Here is a 19138-nt window from a genome sequence, read left to right as displayed (position 1 = left end):
AGGAGGACGTTTTCTTACGGGAAGTCAGGCCAATCAGCAAAGGTCTTCAATGCCAGAATGTCAAACGTGTGGCAAGAGACATGGAGGAGTATGTAACAAACTGAATGTGGTATGTTTTAAATGCAACCAGAAAGGACACTACTCTAGAGAATGTCAGAACCAGCCAGCAATAAAGGATCAGACCAATAGAGGCTCAACAAGTAAGACTCCAGCTATAGGATATACATGTTTTAAATGTGGAAAGCCAGGACATATGGCTAAGGACTGCAAGACACCAGCCCCTGTTAGCAATGCACTTAGAATCATGGGAACTGTTCCAGAAGTGAATGAACCTCCTAGGGCAAGAGTCTTTGATATGTCAGTGAAAGATGCTATTCAGGATGCCGATGTGGTGACAGGTACGCTTAATGTAAACTCTATAAATGCCAAGGTGTTAATTGATTCCGGAGCTACTAGATCATTTATTTCTCAAGCTTTTGTTGATAAGTTGAATTGTCCGGTTGAATTGTTGAATGAGGTTATGAATGTAGAACTAGCTAATCAGGATCGTGTCTCCGTTAATCGAGTTTGCCCTGATTGTGAAATTGGGATTTTAAGAAATAAGTTTTGTGCCGACTTGATACCTTTCAAGTTGGGGGAGTTTGATGTAATCTTAGGGATGGATTGGTTGTCTAAATATAGGGCGCAGATAGATTGTAAAAATAAGAAAGTAATACTAATGGCACCAGACCATGGGGTAATAACGTTTAGAGGACAAAAGCAAGTAAAGAAGTTCTTAACCATGATGCAAGCAAAAAGGATGTTACGTCAAGGATGCGAAGCCTATATTGCCTATGTAATTAATAAAAGTCAAGAACCAGTAAAACTTGTTAATATTCCTGTAGTGAATGAATTTCCAGACGTGTTTCTGGATGAGTTACCAGGACTTCCTCCAGATAGAGAGATAGAATTTGCAATTGACTTAGCACCTGGAACGGAGCCGATATCCAAAGCCCCGTATAGGATGGCACCCGTAGAGATGAAAGAATTGGCAAAACAATTACAAGAGTTATTGGAAAAAGGAGTGATTAGACCTAGTGTATCCCCATGGGGAGCACCAGTGTTGTTTGTAAAGAAGAAAGATGGAAGTATGAGGTTATGTATAGATTACAGAGAGCTTAATAAGCTTACCATCAAGAATAAATATCCTTTACCCCGTATTGACGACTTGTTTGACCAGTTGAAAGGAGCAGAGTATTTTTCTAAGATTGACCTTAGGTCAGGATACCATCAGCTCAAAATCAAATCTGAGGATATACCTAAGACAGCTTTTAGAACAAGGTACGGTCATTATGAATTTTTAGTGATGGCTTTTGGATTAACGAATGCACCAGCAGCTTTTATGGATTTAATGAATAGAGTCTTTAAGAAGTATTTGGACAAGTTTGTGATTGTTTTTATAGATGATATTCTGATATATTCTAAGACAGCTGAGGAGCATGCGGAACATTTAAGAACAGCCTTAGAGATACTAAGAAAGGAGAAGTTGTATGCAAAGTTTTCTAAATGTGAATTTTGGTTACAAGAAGTTCAATTTCTAGGACACATAGTGAGTCGTGAAGGAATCAAGGTAGATCCAGCAAAGATTGAAGCTATAATGAATTGGGAAAGACCAAAGACCCCCACAGAGATCAGGAGTTTCTTGGGGTTAGCAGGTTATTATAGAAGGTTTGTACAGGATTTCTCAAGAATTGCAACCCCACTGACTAAGTTAACTAGAAAGAATGAAAAGTTCATATGGAATGAGAAGTGTGAGGAAAGTTTTCAGGAGTTGAAGAAGAGATTAGTGTCAGCACCAGTATTGTCCCTTCCAGATGATCAAGGAAATTTTGTGATTTATAGTGATGCCTCTTATAAAGGATTAGGATGTGTATTGATGCAGCATGATAAAGTTATTGCATATGCCTCTAGACAACTTAAACCTCATGAACAAAAGTACCCCACTCATGACCTGGAGTTGGCAGCTATTGTATTTGCATTAAAAATATGGAGACATTATTTGTACGGAGAAAAATGTGAGATTTATACAGATCATAAAAGTTTGAAGTATATCTTTACCCAGAAGGAGCTTAACATGAGACAAAGGAGATGGCTAGAGTTGATTAAGGATTATGATTGTACGATTAAGTATCATCCAGGAAAAGCCAACGTTGTAGCAGATGCTTTAAGTAGAAAGGAGAGGTTAAACGTATTGACTGTGCCAGAGGAGTTATATAGAGAGTTTCAGAAGTTGGAAATCGAGGTAAGAATTCATGAACCAACAAAGATGGCGGTGTATACCATGACCTTTTAACCAGAGCTATTAGAAAAGATTAAGAAGTGCCAGGAAGAGGTAATGGATCAGGATGTAAACAAGTTAGTAGGAGAAGAGTTATGTACACAGAAAGATGATCAAGGGATTTTTAGATTTTCTTCCAGGATATGGATTCCCCCGGTGACAGAGTTAAAGAATGATATATTGCAGGAAGCACACAATTCCAAATATTCAATTCATCCAGGCAGCACTAAGATGTATAGAGATTTAAAGAAGAACTATTGGTGGCCAGACATGAAAAGAGAGATTGCAGAATGGGTGAGTAAATGCTATACGTGTCAAAGAGTGAAAGCAGAACACCAAAGACCAAGTGGATTATTGCAACCTTTAGAGATTCCAGAATGGAGGTGGGAACATATTGCTATGGATTTTATTGTAGGATTACCAAGGACTAAAGCAAACCATGATGCCATTTGGGTTATAGTGGATAGACTAACCAAGTCAGCGCATTTTCTTCCGATCCATGAGAGATTCTCTTTGGATAAATTAGTTCATATGTACTTGAAAGAGATTGTAGTTCGTCATGGAGTCCCCGTATCCATTGTATCAGATAGAGATCCACGATTTAATTCGAGATTTTGGAAAAGTTTTCAGGAATGCTTGGGCACTAAATTGAATATGAGTACGGCATATCATCCACAAACAGACGGCCAAAGTGAGAGAACTATTCAGACGATCGAGGACATGCTACGTGTATGTGCAATTGATTTCAAAGGCAATTGGGACGAGCATCTACCTTTAGTGGAATTTGCATACAATAATAGTTATCACGCAAGTATTGGGATGCCTCCTTATGAAGCTCTTTACGGACGCAAATGTCGATCACCAGTATATTGGGATGAAGTCGGAGAACGCAAAGTATTGGGACCAGAATTAGTACAGCAAACAAAGGAAGTCGTTGAAATTATTCAGAAACGACTAATTGCAGCACAGAGTCGTCAACGAAATTATGCAGATCAATTCCGGAAGGACGTAGAATTTGAAGACGGAGAAGCAGTGTTACTGAAGGTGTCACCATGGAAAGGACTATCCAGATTCGGAAAGAAAGGCAAGCTAAGTCCCCGATACGTAGGGCCATTTGAAATCTTGAGACGTGTAGGCAAAGTAGCGTACGAATTGGCGTTACCCCCGCACATGGAGCACATCCATAACGTCTTTCATGTATCGATGCTTAAGAAGTATAATCCAGATTCGAAACATGTGATAGAGTATGAGCCGATAGAACTCGAGGCAGATTTATCATATGTAGAAAGGCCAATGGAAATCTTGGATAGGAGAGAGAAGGTGTTAAGAAACAAGGTAGTTAACTTAGTAAGGGTACTGTGGAGAAACCCGAAGGTTGAAGAGTCAACCTGGGAATTAGAAAGTGATATGCGTGAAAAGTACCCTCATTTGTTTACCTAAGCGATTCTGAGGACAGAATCCTTTTAAGGGGGGAAGGATGTAACATCTGGGATTATCCGTGTAATTATTTGAATGATTAATGAATATTATATGAATTTTATATGAATTTCTGTGAATTAATTGGTTCCTGTTCTATTAATTTAGTTAAGTATTTTTGATTAAATTTGAGGAATATCAATTTTTTATATGTTCAGTACAAAATATAGTTTATTTAGATATGTTCATATCGATTTATGTATTGTCTGATGATTTTATATTTGATTTATGGATTTAATTATGTATATTTTAATTAATCACTAATTATTTTGATTTTCCGAAAACCGTCAACCTGTAACGGTACCGAGATTTTACTTCCCGAAAATTTCAACAAAATTCACCTTTAGCTTAATTTGACCATTCCGGACACTTTTCATGTTTTGACTTTTTCGATCCGGAGTACGGTTTGTTCCGGAGCCGGTCCGGCGGAATCTTTCGGTATTCGATAATTATCCGGTTGTATCGATAAACGTGAAACTAGATATTTTATACTTATCCTTATCTTGTCATAATGACGGTGGGACCCGCGTACTAATGACGGATTAAAAAGCCCCGTTTTGATAGTTATCTCAAAAACCGGTACCGATTGGACCCGTTCTATTAGTATAAAGCTATTAAACATTGTATTTTCATGCCATATATGATCCAAAGGGGTACTAATTATTTATAAGTATAAATATCCTTAACCGTACTTTATTTCATTACGAAAATCATAAAACCAGTTAAAACCGAGAAATTCCCGAGAGAGTTCTTCGTGTTCTTGAGATTCAAACGAGGATTTGGACGCGTTATCGGACTCGGATTTTGGCGTTCAAGGACTCAAATTGAAGGTTTTAACAAGTAGAATCATAATCTAGCATCAAAATCAGTGCAGCAACATCAGGTGGGTTTGGATTTTGAGTTTTAAATTCGAAGTAAATAATCTCAAATTAGGGATTTTTGATTTTGAAGTTGTTTGTGTGATTTGATGATTGTATGTTGTAGATAATCTTCTCCTGATCATTTTGGTATATCATATGCTTGACTTGGAGTTCAATAACGTGTTCAATTTGAGGTTTAATCTTCGAAATCAGGAATTAGGGTTATGTGCGCGATGAATGTTTTCAATTGGAAATTAGGGTTATTTAATCTAGGAGGTAGAAGTGAAATTGGATGATACCATCATGTTGGTTGTGATCTCAGGAACGTGTACATAGCTTCAAATCTTAGCTGAGGTTCGTGAATCGAACGAATCGATTCAAAGAAAACTCGCCGGCGACGGCGAGTTTCTTCGATCGATTACGGTCGATTCCGGCCGTTTCTGGTGAAATCGATTGTATGGATGAGTTGGGGAGGCTTGATACTCCATATCTGCACCATTTGGAGGCTATTGGTGGCCGGAATCGCCACCTCCGGCGAAGCCAGGGGCGGCGGCTGCAAAATTGCAGTTTGGCCCCTGGACTTTTGGAGGTGGTGAAGTTTAGCCACCCAAGTTTCATTTTTGACATTTAGACCCCTGAAGTTTCCAAAGTTGCAAATCAAACCCTGTAGTTTTCAAAACTTGCAATTCAAACCCTGGATTTTTTTTAAAAGTTTTAAAAAATGATTTTTGATTTAAATTTAATTTCGAAAATCATTTATTTTAATTTCAAAAATTGTTTTTAATTATTTATTAATTCAAAAATAAATCTGATTTAATTTATTAATTAATTTTAATTAGTAATTAATTATTATAGTTAGTCAATTAATTTAATTATTAATTGATTAATTGTTTTAATTAATTATTAATTGATTTTAATTGATTTATTAATTGGATTTAATGATTTTAAATATTTTTAAATGATTTTAAAATTCCGAAAAATAGTTTCGAGCTTTAAAATATTATTCTAAAATATGATTGAAGCTCGTTAATTGATTTCAAATGATTTCGGACTTGATTTCGAGTATCCAGAAATGGATTATTTATTTATAAAATGATTCTTTGACCGTTTTAATTCCGAAAAATGTTTAAAAATTTATAATAAATACCAGAAAAATCCGTTTGACTTCAAACTTCCTTTGAAAAATACATTTTATTAAATATTTTATGTGATATGTGCTATGTGCTATCTGATTGACATGTGATGTATTTACGTGATTGATATAAAATTGTGTTTGACATATCTTTTGATCCGTAAATCGGATTTGGGTGAAACGAAGGGTAGATAGAAGCTCGTTTCGAATAAAGGATGATAAGAATAGTATGAGATCATATATTGATAAAGAATTGTTGTGATTAGCAGAAGAAGCGAGACGTAGGAAGGGAAAGCAAGTGGTGATAGAGTAGTATAGCGAGCAAGCGTAGTTGAAACTTGAGATCAGCTATATAAGGCAAGTTCCCTCAGACTTTCCTTCAATTATATGTTGTATCTGTTGTGATTATTTAGTGAACTTTCTGATGAAGTCCTGTGACCTATTGAATTATCGCATGGATTATTTATCCTATTGATTCTTGAACCTTCAACCAAATTTCTTGAACTATTTTATGGATTATTTATCCTATTGATTCTTGAACCTTCAACCAGATTTCTTGAACTATATTATGGATTACTTACCTTATTGATTCTTGAACCTTTGACCGATTCTTTGATACCTGCTACGAAACTTATTTCAATTGTAAACCTTCCATCTTTAAAACTTCTAAATGATTACCATAACAACCTAATTTCATTTCAAAAATATACTCTCGATACCTCAACCAGTTATCAATCACTTTTATTTCAGACCGTAACCAGTTGAACGACCCCAAATAACATCTGTTATGACATATAACTTACAGTTGATTGATTCTTTCCATAAACTCCAGTTTCCTGATCTTAACAGTATTCATTTATAATTGGATTCTTTTTGTGAACCTAGAACCCTCCTTCATGTAAACACGAAACTTTGACGTGCTTTGCCATCCTATAAGGCAATATCTGATTCTTTGCTAAAACCATGAAGATAATTCTCATTTCTCCTTTGAGATCCATTTGAGACACTTTGAATAGTAGTTGCTTCTGCTTCAAAATTTATTTATGATATTGATGTTCTTATTTTATTGAATAATATTGTTGATCATCTTGATTGTGATAGAATTGGATAGTTTTCTAAACTTGGACCAGATGAATGGTCAGACCAGATGAGTGGTCACTTTAGGCCAATGTGTGCCTTGGATCCAATAAACGAGCATGGTGGGACCTGCTCGGGGTTAGTGTCTGACTGATCAGCAGCCTAACCTTTGATTTTTAAAAATAAATTTAATATCCAATTCTAATCAATGTTCTAAAAACAAATCTTGGTATGGAGATTGATTCCTTGAGACACTGGTTTCCTTCAGCTTATGATTAATATTTTAAATTGATATTGTTATACTTGCTGAGCTGGTTAGCTCACTCTTGCGGTATTTTATGTTCTTTCCAGTGAAGGCAGAGAAAGTTGGTAACGATGACCCTCAGGCTAGTAGTAAGGTCAGGATTCCAGGCTAGGAGATGAAGAGAGCTATCAGCAGCACCTGGCTTTTCATATATGTACTAGTTTGAATAACGAGACACAAATGGCATGTAAGCTTGTAAGATTTAAGTTTTTATTTTGGGATTTGGGTTTGTAATAATTAAAGTTGTGTTGTGGCTTGTTTTATACTTTAACCTGTTGCGATCCAAGGACAGTGAAGGGTCACTATATATATTATATCATTAATTACAGGTTTATGTTGAGATGTGGACCCCAAACTTCTGACCCGGGTTTGGAGGGCGCCACATATAATGTGTTGTAGGCTTGTTAAAATTATGTAGTAGAATATAAATACCAAAGATAATTAGGAAAAAAGAAATGAGTTTGAATTTACCATATTTGAATAAATATAAGTGGATAAAGAAAACGTTTTTCACACAAAACATAAAATTTAGAAGCCAGGGAGAATTTGAGGTATTCTAAGTAGCTTCTTCTAAATGTCTGCTGCACCATTTTCTCAGTCGTTGGAAGTCTTCTTCTAATCAAATTATCAAAATCGATTTAATCGTGTTATTCGTTTTTAGTAAGGATGAATATATAATGCATAATAATTAGTGCGACCCCCTTTGTGAGGAGGCACCCCTTCTCAATATTGAGTGTTATTTGAAAGAGAAACTTAACAACTGAGTTTTAGTAAAAAGCTTAACTAATTAATTTAAATCTAAATTTTGGAATAAGATTGTGTATAATAAATTGAATAAGGACCCAGAAATGAGTGATGATTAATTGAACGGCATAGTCTTTATAATCATGCTTTATACAGTACCTAAAATAAAAATTAATATGACGTGTGTAATGCCACGTGTAAAGTTATGGCGTAACTAGCCATCTTTCCATCTTTCAGAAGTCAGTCAAGCCGTGTTTGAAACTCCTGTGCCTCATTGCAATTTCCAAGAGCCTTCTTCATGCACTTCCATCAAATTTCTCCTCTCCTTTTTAAATTTGTTAGAGCGTCACACTAATATTATAAAAAATAAAAAAATTATTAATCATATGGATATTGAAAATTGGGGCTGCACTGCATACATTTTTTATGATTAGTAAATATTAAAAATGATTCGCTTAAAATTTGTGTACTGTGTTGATAAACCTTGATGTTAATGCCGTATTATTACTCTATTGCATATAGGTAAATAATATCTATGCTAAATTTTTTATTTAAGTATAAGACATATGATTTCGTGTTTGTCATGTAATACTAAATGACGGTAGTGTATTTTCTTTGCCATGTACACAAAATGAAAATATAAATAACATTTTTTGTAAATTAAATTAGTTTAATTGATCGTTCTATGTAGCAACTAGAATCCAACATTCATTAATCATAAATAAGCTATGGTAAGACAATAAGAATGGACTAACAAACATTGAGTATATTTAGTCAATACTAATGATAGCAATGAATTATCGCATAATATAATGTATTTTTGTTTTCACTAAATAAAATTCTAAATTAAATTAAATATTAATATAATGATTACGTTATCACTATTTTATTAATCCAATTAGACAATACTAATCAGTGATGAAGTAATTGTGCATGTATGGCGGTGTATCATGTATGTATGCAGTGGGCAACTAGGAATTAAAGAGTAAAATAAGAAAATATTAAGTCTAATTCATAAATAGTTAATGGATAGAAGTTGAAGATTTTCTACTCCACTAATTCGCTATCAGTTATCACATCCTTGAATATATGTTGCGTTTTAATGTGTGTTTCTGTCACTCCCATCAAATTGTCTTTTCCAAACTTGTTAAAGCGTTTGTATTTTTTTTGTGATCGCATAAATTTTCCGAAAGCAAGATACGAGATAAGAACTTCTTAATGTATTTCTTTTGGTTGATTTAAAGTGTAAGTATTTTTATTTTTTTTTATCACGATAGCTTTTAGTCGATTGTGGTTGTAAGAATAATTGAATGTACAATACACATGAACTTATTTGACACATTCGTTTAAGATCTCTAATCTCTTTTAAACAAATAAAAGATCAATGTCAATTTTTTGTCAAAAGAGTCTGATGTGCAAATTATTCATACAAAATATGCAATTCTTTGTTCAACTATTTACACGACAAATTTAGTAGGAGTACGTATCTTGTGAACTGTTGTTGGCCGTGGGCCTTGCGGTATGAAATTAACAGTGTTGCAACTTGCGAGTATGATACTAGGCTACTACCACTCTCGGTTATCGGGCTTTTTGTAAGGGCCCAGATATACAGTGAAAAATTTGGCCCATGAATAATATCATCATCACGTAATATAAACTACACATACGGTTTTAGTGATTTTAGCTTCGATTTGGATGTTAACGAATCTTTCGTATATTAATATTGTACCTCGGATAATTTACAGGGTTATTAAATATTAATAATTTAAATTTATGTTGTAATTTTGAGTTTATAACTAAAATGACGAAATTTAAATCTAACATATAACTAAAATCACATATCATCAGAGCACGGTTGGATATCTCACTGGTTAAGAGCTTAAACTCAGGCTCATCTCGAGAATATTTTAGAACAGATACTCATTTGTAAGATTATAAGTCATATTTGTCAAAAAAAAAAAATCCCATATCATCCCAATCTGATTTCTGATTCCAACCTCATATTAAACAAACGATACGGTCCACTAATTTATTAATCCAATATAATATGCAATATACAAAATAAATAATATATTATGTAATTAGTTCATGAGTGATACGTTATTATTCCACAAAACATGAGTATATAACAAAAAAGGTAACTCCTCGTGACACAATCCAATCAGAAATGGGTGGAGACAACACTGAAACCAACCCAACCCAAACCCTCATCTTCACCTACGGCACCCTCAAGCGCGGCTTCCCCAACCACAATCTCCTCCTCGAAATGCTCTCCTCCGGCGACGCCGATTTCATCGGCGTCTACACCACCGCCGATAAGCTCCCCCTCGTCTGCGGCCCCTTCAAAGTCCCTTTCCTCCTGAATCTCCCCGGATCAGGCCACCACGTCGCGGGGGAATTGTACTCGGTGTCCGATAAGGCCCTGGTCCGCATCGACGAGCTGGAGGGCTTGGCCACGGGGCATTACGAGAGAATGCCGGTGCGACTGAACGGAGTTTCGGCGGCTCAGGCGTATTATGCGCACCGGAATTATGCGATGGATCTGTGGAAGAGGAATGGGGAGAAGGGGTTTGATTGTTACACGGAGGTTCAGGCGAAAGGGTATGTGAGACGGGGAGATAGGCCGAGGGGAGTTTCGTTTTTGGATCATATCAGGAATTTTGTATCGTCTTCTAATTAGACGGATTGGTTTAGATTGGATTGGGATTGTTCGATTGTTTGTTGATTATGAAATCAACCGAATTTTATGTCAGTGATTCAGACTTGTGGGTATATTGCTGTTGTTATTTGTTAAGTTTCCATTTGGTCTTGAACGAGCCGACTAGGAATCCTTCCCAGCCATGTTTTACGAAGGTCTTGCAATACGTGTCGAGTCCTCCGTCTCATATCAATATTATTAAACGGGACGGAGTGAGTAGAATTAATGTATTATTCAGGAGTAGTATTATTCAAGAGTCAATTTGTCTGCTCATGGCAACTAAAGGTTAGTAGAGATAACTCATGGAGAAGGATAGTTGAGATAACTACCCCTTGAGGCCATCGAATGGTATAATAAATGTATGTCATAGGTAAAATATAGCAGAAAGATCACAAAAGATCTTGCAATTTGGTTTCTACATTACATACAAGTTATAGTATGTTTGATATTTAAATGCACCTATAGTCATTTTATGACTTGCCATTGTGATTAAGATCATAAATATTGGTTTCTTTTATAAATATTAAGATCATATTATGACTCAGTGAAGGTTTTCCACACCATCTGGAATTGAATTAATACATAGCTTAATTTGGATTTCGGAATACAATATGCTGATGGTCTGATAATCTAATTCTACCACAGCCAAGATTACAATTTCACTGACCAGAAATTTTGATATGATTTGTCCCGAAAGATACATTTAGGATGATGTCTTCTGTTGCAAGTGGAAAATACCATTAAATTGGTGCTTAAACATGAAAACCAACAGCAGCTATCATCCATCTTTAATTACGATAAAAACAAGTAAGAGAAAGGAGCACCATATCAATTAAAGAGGTTCGTACGATGCCCTCCAGAAACATGGATTCGTAACTTGTTTGCAAAAATATGCCATTATAGCTCGACGCTAGGTCAGTGTTTGAAAGTTACGGGCAAATCGTAACATTTCTTCCATGTAAAAACCAAATACAGGTTTTGCCTGAAAGATAAACTCATTGTACAGTGTAGACCTCTCACATCTTCAATTACATTGGGGAAATTTTTGTAGTATGAAATTTAGGTCCAGCAGATGTGAAGTGGCCGGAATGTGTACAAAGGCTAGTTGTAGAATTAAAAAGACTCCACAACAGAACCTTATTTATCATCGAACTCGCTAGATTCCATCAACTGCTGTGACCTGTACAATAAACAGCAACTGTGAGTAGCCGTCTACAAAAACCTTTTTACAGGCCAAAGTGACGTGCGAGAGTGGAAACAATTATAGTGGGAATATGCAACACGAAGTGGTAGAAATTATTCAGCTATGTGGCCCAAACTAAATGAGAATCCTAGTGCATGTTCGCATACAATAAATATAGTAGTGTTGAATAAATGTAATGATACTGATAGTGATAAATGAATTATGCCAATATTACAAGGAGTGTTTGAACAGTAAAGAATAGAATAAAATAAGTAAAGAAGGAATAATTTAATTTTATGCACCCGAAGAGAAGCAAGCTTGCCATATGAAGTTCAAATACAATAGTGTAAAGCACTAGAACATTATGACTGTGGCTCCAGAAGTTCCATCATTGTCTATCATATATTATTGAATACCTGAATTTGGAATTTCTTGTTTATTCATATTCTGTCAGCCAATTGTCTACAGTTCATGCTCGCTAGCAGTAGTACGAGGCTATACTACCTCAACAGCTAATATTAGGCTTGGGGAGGAAAATAGTAATTCACGCCCAGGCACTAGAGAATTTAGTCCAATTCATTCCTCTATATTATATTACTTGTACTCTAAAAACTTTAAGATTGAGATCAATAATATTTGTGTGGCTTAGTAATTGAGGGCCAGGCATTTTGTAGAGAATTTAGTTCAGTTTATTCCTCTATATTTTATCACTTGCACTCTAAAAACTCTAAGATTGAGATCAATAATATTTGTGTGGCTTCTGGAATGCAGCAAAAGACAGAACCACGATAACACCATTGTCTTGTTTTATGTTATTCTATTTTTTGTTAATTTTTGGTTACCTTTCTACTCATATTCCCCGACAGATATAAATCAAGGATATGGTCAAATTGATGGTGGAAACAGTAAACTATAAGTAAAATAACTGAAAGCAATATGAAACTGATCGATACAAAAATATCAGTAACCCAGGATCCAGCCTACAATCTACATGCTTAAAATCCATTTGTCCTGATATCCAATCAAGCAAAAGGGAATATTTGATGCAACTTTTCAAATTAAATAGATGGAACTGGATATATGGGGCTATCCTTTAAAAGAACTAGACCTGACAAAAAAAAACCGACCATATCCCACTCGGAAGTAGCCTGGAGGATCTCAAAAGTAGGCAAGGGGGTAAGAATCTCACAAACTTACCCCTGGTTCTAGTAGTAGAAAGGTTGTTTCTGTGAAGATTCCAGCATACAAAGGGGACAAAAGACATCAATATAAATGAATGACAGCAATATGCAAAACACAATGTTGACCGGAAATTATCTGCATTCTGCAATATATGCACATATATTTAATATCTTCATTTCCATCAGACTAGTATGCCAAAATCTTCCAGTTCTTTTAGTCAGTAAGCCCTTCCCTTCTCCCCAGACAAGAATGCTATAGTTACTAAATAAGTAAATTTGTATATAAACATTTAGTACAACTAACAATGGTGTCCAAAGAAAGCATTAGAATCCATTTCTTAGTGAAATCAGTGTACAGCACCCAAACATCATAATTAACATTCACCCACCGGCTTACGAGTTTTTACCGGCTAGTATTACAGAGAAAATGTAGAGCATATGGACATTGTGGTCAGGACCAAAAAGAAATAAAGGTCCCAGTGCACCATCCTATTAGCATAATAGCTCAGAGTATAAACTTTTATTTTGGAGGGGGGATATTCATAGCATATCTGTGTGACAAAATTCATGTACGCATCGACAAAAAATCATGGAACTGATTCATAACATCTGAAAATTGTTAAGCCTTCAAAGATGAATCGGAAAGAATCTCTTTTGTAATTTGAGGAAAAGATATTAAAGATTGATTTCTAGACAGAAAGAATACAGAATACATCATAATATAACCAAATTTTACAGAAAAATGAATGTGATAGACAGGCCTGCCTGTATTAAGATCAAACTCATCCAAGTGTGTAGAAAACTCACCAAATTGATGTGTGACCAAGACCCAGCCCATTACAAGTAAGTATCATCCCTTTAAATCTGGTTAAGTATTCCTGTAAATCAATCAAAGTATCACAAATGGTAAACCAAAGTAAAACTGTATTGATGTCAATCAAATTGACCAAAAAACTAAGTTAGAGTAATCACACACACTATAACAGATATATAGTTCTCACCGGTAAAGTGTACTTCTCAACTTCATAGTTCCCAATTAAGTCATACTCAAGCCGCTTATCAGGATCACTTAACACTGTAAGTTGATGACATCGGTCAATAACTTCCAATTATGAAGTATGCAAAGTCTCAAGTATAGATCTTATAAGCAAACAGCAGATGCCTCTAACAAAATACACCTTGATTCCTTTTAATCTTTATCCTTTTCTTTTTATTGGTGCTAATAGAAGGTGGAGTAGTTATGACAATAGGTGTATATAAAAATATAGGAACACGGTACCACCCCCAAGTAGCTTGAACACAGAAGTTAAAGTATAAATGCCAGACTTTTTGACTAATAAACAAGATGCCTGCAACATATAATATAACACTGCCTGGTACTAACAAATTAGCTTTAAAATAGCAATAGATTAACTAAAAAACAGAACAATTTTTAACAGTTTCTTTTGTGTTTGACACAAGTATACCTGTGTAAGCCTCGTTGATTGCTTGAAATTTGTTAGTGACAGCAGAATCACCTTTGTGTTTGTCAGGATGCCACTTCTGCATGTTCCCATAATGTTAAAGGGTGTGCATAACAAAGTAACAAAAGAAATGGGCATAACAGTTAACAAGGACACAAGTAACTGACCAGTGCAAGTTTTTTGTAACTTAATTTGATGTTCTCCTCCGTAGCATCGTAATCTACTTCTAGAATTTGATAATAATCCTTGACATCCATAAAGAAAAACATCAGAAACCCATCAGGAAAATTATCATATAAGAAAACAGATATAGGAGTACATATTTATAGGGAATTTCAATTAAAACAAACAACACTATAAGCAGCATCTAAGGCAAAAAGCAAACATATGACAATTAATTTTCTGGTTTGATAATTGATAACAGCATTCTACTAAAAACAAAGCATTTCAGCCTCTAAAGTCTACAAACAGGCTACAATAAACCGTACCCTGTTAGTAAAATTACCTAGTTTTAATAAATGGAAGCACAAATTAGCAATCAAGATTCAAGACAGTACAATCACCGGTTTCAATAATACAATCACCCTTTTCGAGACTACATCCTAAATTAGTCTGTATTTGAACTAGCACCCAATTTATTATTTATTATAATTATAAAAGACAATCACCAGGTAAATAATGAGCCAATTGAACAATTATACAAAGGGCCTCAAACACAAGAACTAGTTACAGGCATTTTAACATAAGCTTCCTTCATAAATGTGCTACAGGCTTTTCTTAAAAACCCCAGCACATCAAACCAACATATTACAAGAAAGAGGCCAAAAAACACGTAAACAGAGAATAAAATAATAACAACATCAACAACACAGACACAAACATGAAAATGAAACATACAGAACATAAACATGTCTTACATAAGTTGGGACAATTGGAAGTACCTTGTAAGTGGGCTTATGTTTATCATTGTCTTCCATACGCTGATCAAGCTATACAACTAGTTGTATCTCTAACATTCATTTCAAGTACAGCAACTCAAACTTAGATAATCAATTCAACAAATATCTTTCTTTTTTCCTTTTTTTTAATTTACAGATTAATATGAACCCCCAAATTTAATTTTGACAAAACAAATACCCAGGGAAAAAATGGGGCAAGAAATTTGTGAACGTGTATCAAAGGAACAGTTGAAAAGAGGGGGCTGTGTTTACAACAGATTGGATTTTATTTGATGGATAAGTTGAGTTACTTGTCTTCACCTTTCCCCTCGTATTTTTTTTATAACTTTTATGCTATTTTTCGAATGATAATATACGTAAAATAGTTAAGCGAATCAATCAAATAAATATATTAAATAATTTTATTTACAAGAGAGAGAAATAAGACTTGGAATAATGTAATCAGAGATATCAATAAAATGGATTTTTCTTTATGTTACGGAGAGATATGTGCAGGAATTTTTTCAAAATTGGGAAACTTTGAGGACCGTGTGTTATTGGGCCGTTTGAACAGCCCAGGAACCGGGCTGCAGTTCAGATCATGAAAACCCAAAATTAGATCCTCAACGGATTACATTCAATCCAAACAGAATCACAGTTCGTGTTTGGAAGTTAACGGTTTGAGAAGAAATTAGAGTTTTGGGATGAGTTAGAGGTTTGATCATTTCAATCCGTTAAGAGCATCTCCAACCATCTAAAGCCCTTGGCTAAAAAGTGAGGTGGCATACTTAAAATAAAAAAATTTAGCCAACAGCTCCAAAAATCCAACTCCAACCATGCTCAGCTGTTGTCTATAAATTTAGCCAACCTCCTATGGATGGCTAAATTTGTCGAACCTCTACAGGTCTGTAAGAAAATCTGTAGGAAGATTGTACATCATTTATTACCATATTGAACTGATATATTCTATTTTAACAATTTAAAATATTAATAACATACTATTTTTAAATTATAGCCAACCGATATAGCCAATACCATTGAAACAAAATCTCTTACAGGTTCAGCAAATTTTACATAATGTCTTACAGGTCCAATTTAGCCAACGATTATAGACAACGCCGTTGGAGATGCTCTAATGAAAATGTTTGATAGTCAGCGGATTTAAATAGAGGTTTGGTCTCAAAATGCTAATTTTCAAAAAGATACTTTGAAGAGTTTTTTGGGTTAGCGGTTTTGCTATGTGTCAGAAAAAGCTAATAAAACAGCTATTTACCAAACAGTTTTAAACAAAACCGCTAATTCAATCCGCTAGTCAGAACATCTAATTCAATCCGCTAACAGCTAATATAGATCTGATCTGAGACAAGTTTCATTATGATCAGAATTGTCAAATAAAATCAGAATTGTCAAATAAAGAGGATATTTATTTTTTACTATTTTATCTCTATTTAAATGTAATTTGTAATATATGTAGTCCTTAAACAAATTACAAAACAAAAAAAAAAAACACAAGGAAGTGAAATAAATAATAGACCTTCAATTGGGAAGTCTCGGCCACTAATTTTGTCGACTGGACTTTATGTTGGCCATACGTTAATTTAAATATCTTGTAACTTTGACAACTAGTTGAGAATCCGCGCGTTGCGGCGGCCTATAAAAATTATATTAATGATCCAATATTAATATTTATAGAATAAAATAATTTTATGACTGTCTATAAAAAGTATATTAATGTTTCAAGTTAATATTTGTACGATTAAATAAATTTATATTATAAAATTCTCGATGTAATACAAATACTAATATATAAAATTGCAAAATTGGACTATAATTCATGGTGAAAAAATGACAATAAATTTATACACGTAAATAACAATTTAAAGCGTGACGAATCTTAAAATTTTATTTTTTTTTTTGGAAAAGTAATCATGTTCTTACATTGTCACCTTCCTCTAATTTTTTTAGATTGATTGTGCACAAAAACATTTAACTTAAATATAACTACCCTCTTAAAAGTTGCTTGAACGGAGCAAACATATAATGCATGAATAATTTTTTCATGTATACAAAGTAAATAATATAAAAATTAACAACAACAAACATGTCCGATGAACAAAACAAATATTATAAAAGAATAACCAACAAACATACATCATTAATAGTTAATTAATTGACATCAACCATCGATATCCTATCAAGACTATATTCTTTCCCCGTGTTTGGATTTGTCGACTCCAATATAACGGTCTATAACTACATTTGCTTGCAACAACCTTCACTGTAACAGCCTTCACTTATCGTTGCAGAATAACGACACCTCCGAGTTAAAAATCGAGCAAGAGAAAGGTATTTCCAATTTTTGATATTTTTCATCCAATAATTTCAGAAAATTAAAAAATAAAACGGAGCGATGTGAGAGGCACCACCTACACGCCCCTCGCTTCTCCTTTAAAAATCGAGTAAGAGAACTATCGGGTAGATTTGTGGTATTGAGAGAGGAGGTTGTGTTTTGATGATCCAAAATATTACGATCTATACGGGTATTTATAGGTGGAGAGAGACTTGTTTGCTACTCTTTCCCATAATTAAATAATCTGAACAAAATCAGATTAAAATTTTCAAGCTACTATATTCCATAAATAATCTGTCTTTCCCATAATTGAATAATCTGAACAAAAATCAGATTAAAACTTTCAAGATACTATATTCCATAAATAATCTGAAACAAAATTGAAACAAAATCAGATTCTGAAACTTGCTTCTAATATACCCGAAACTAAAAAAGATAGTTCTAATTTTTAATATTTTTCATCCAAAAATTCCAGAAAATTAAAAAAATAAAACGGAGCGATGTGAGAGGCGCCAAGATACTATATTCCATAAATAATTTGTCTTTCCCATAATTGAATAATCTGAAACAAAATCATATTAAAACTTTCAAGATACTATATTCCATAAATAATCTGAAACAAAATTGAAACAAAATCAAATTCTGAAACTTGCTTCTAATATACCCGAAACTAAAAAAGGTAGTTCTAATTTTTAATATTTTTCATCCAAAAATTTCAGAAAATTAGAAAAATAAAACGGAGCGATGTGAGAGGCGCCACCTACACGCCCCTCGTTTCTCCTTTATATAAGTATATTGATTGATTGCCAAAAGAACGCAAAAAACAAAAAAGAAGATAAAAATCATTTTCGGTGAATCATAATTATTGATATTTCATCCTTTCTTTTGTTATTAAGGAAAACATGTTTGCACCAGATAGATCAGTAGAGTGTGTCCTCTCATATAACATTCAAGAATTAATTTATATTTGTGGGGGAGAATGTAATAAAAAAATTGAAAGAAAAATGAGTGAGCAATAAATTATTAAAATGACGTTCCAGAATAAATTAAGAAAACGGGAGAATTGATTATGTATAGATGTAGCTTGTGATATAACATGCAAAGAATGAAATTCGTAACATAGTTGAAATTATGTTATTTTCTTCAAATTTATGCACCCCAACTCAACTTAATATAAGTATTATATTATAGATTTTGGTTCCCAACATGTGTGTGATTGGGATGACTTATCCAACTTACAATTTTGTAGCGGTTGAATGATATAGGCAACACTCGAGCTTATAATAAATTTTTGTGATGTGAAGTGGTATTTTCTATTTGATATATGTAAAACACTTATTGCGATCATCTAACCAAAAAATCGCTAAACAGGACATAACAATTTTATCGCTTGACCAAAAAAAATGCCGAACGTA

The 19138-nt window shown here is 34.0% G+C and overlaps 2 protein-coding genes across 2 annotated transcripts; one reads left to right on the top strand and one right to left on the bottom strand.

Annotated features, from left to right (window-relative positions):
• The first annotated feature begins 10027 nt into the window (after positions 1 to 10027).
• LOC108225268 (putative gamma-glutamylcyclotransferase At3g02910) lies at positions 10028 to 11084 on the top strand. The gene has a single exon (XM_017400096.2). It carries the CDS (start codon positions 10078 to 10080, stop codon positions 10588 to 10590), a length of 513 nt encoding a protein of 170 aa, XP_017255585.1. The 5' UTR covers positions 10028 to 10077; the 3' UTR covers positions 10591 to 11084.
• A 332-nt stretch (positions 11085 to 11416) lies between these two features.
• LOC108225310 (uncharacterized) lies at positions 11417 to 15564 on the bottom strand. The gene is made up of 6 exons (XM_017400145.2): positions 15377 to 15564; positions 14603 to 14680; positions 14439 to 14514; positions 13974 to 14047; positions 13780 to 13850; positions 11417 to 11788 (listed from the first exon to the last, which is right to left on the bottom strand). The coding sequence occupies exons 1-6, from the start codon at positions 15410 to 15412 to the stop codon at positions 11746 to 11748; spliced, it is 378 nt and encodes a 125-aa protein (XP_017255634.1). The 5' UTR covers positions 15413 to 15564; the 3' UTR covers positions 11417 to 11745.
• Between the last annotated feature and the right edge of the window lie 3574 nt (positions 15565 to 19138).

Source organism: Daucus carota, chromosome 6, assembly GCF_001625215.2.
Source record: "Daucus carota subsp. sativus chromosome 6, DH1 v3.0, whole genome shotgun sequence".
NCBI classification, from domain to species: Eukaryota; Viridiplantae; Streptophyta; class Magnoliopsida; order Apiales; family Apiaceae; genus Daucus; species Daucus carota.
This window is presented reverse-complemented; position numbering and strand designations above follow the sequence as displayed.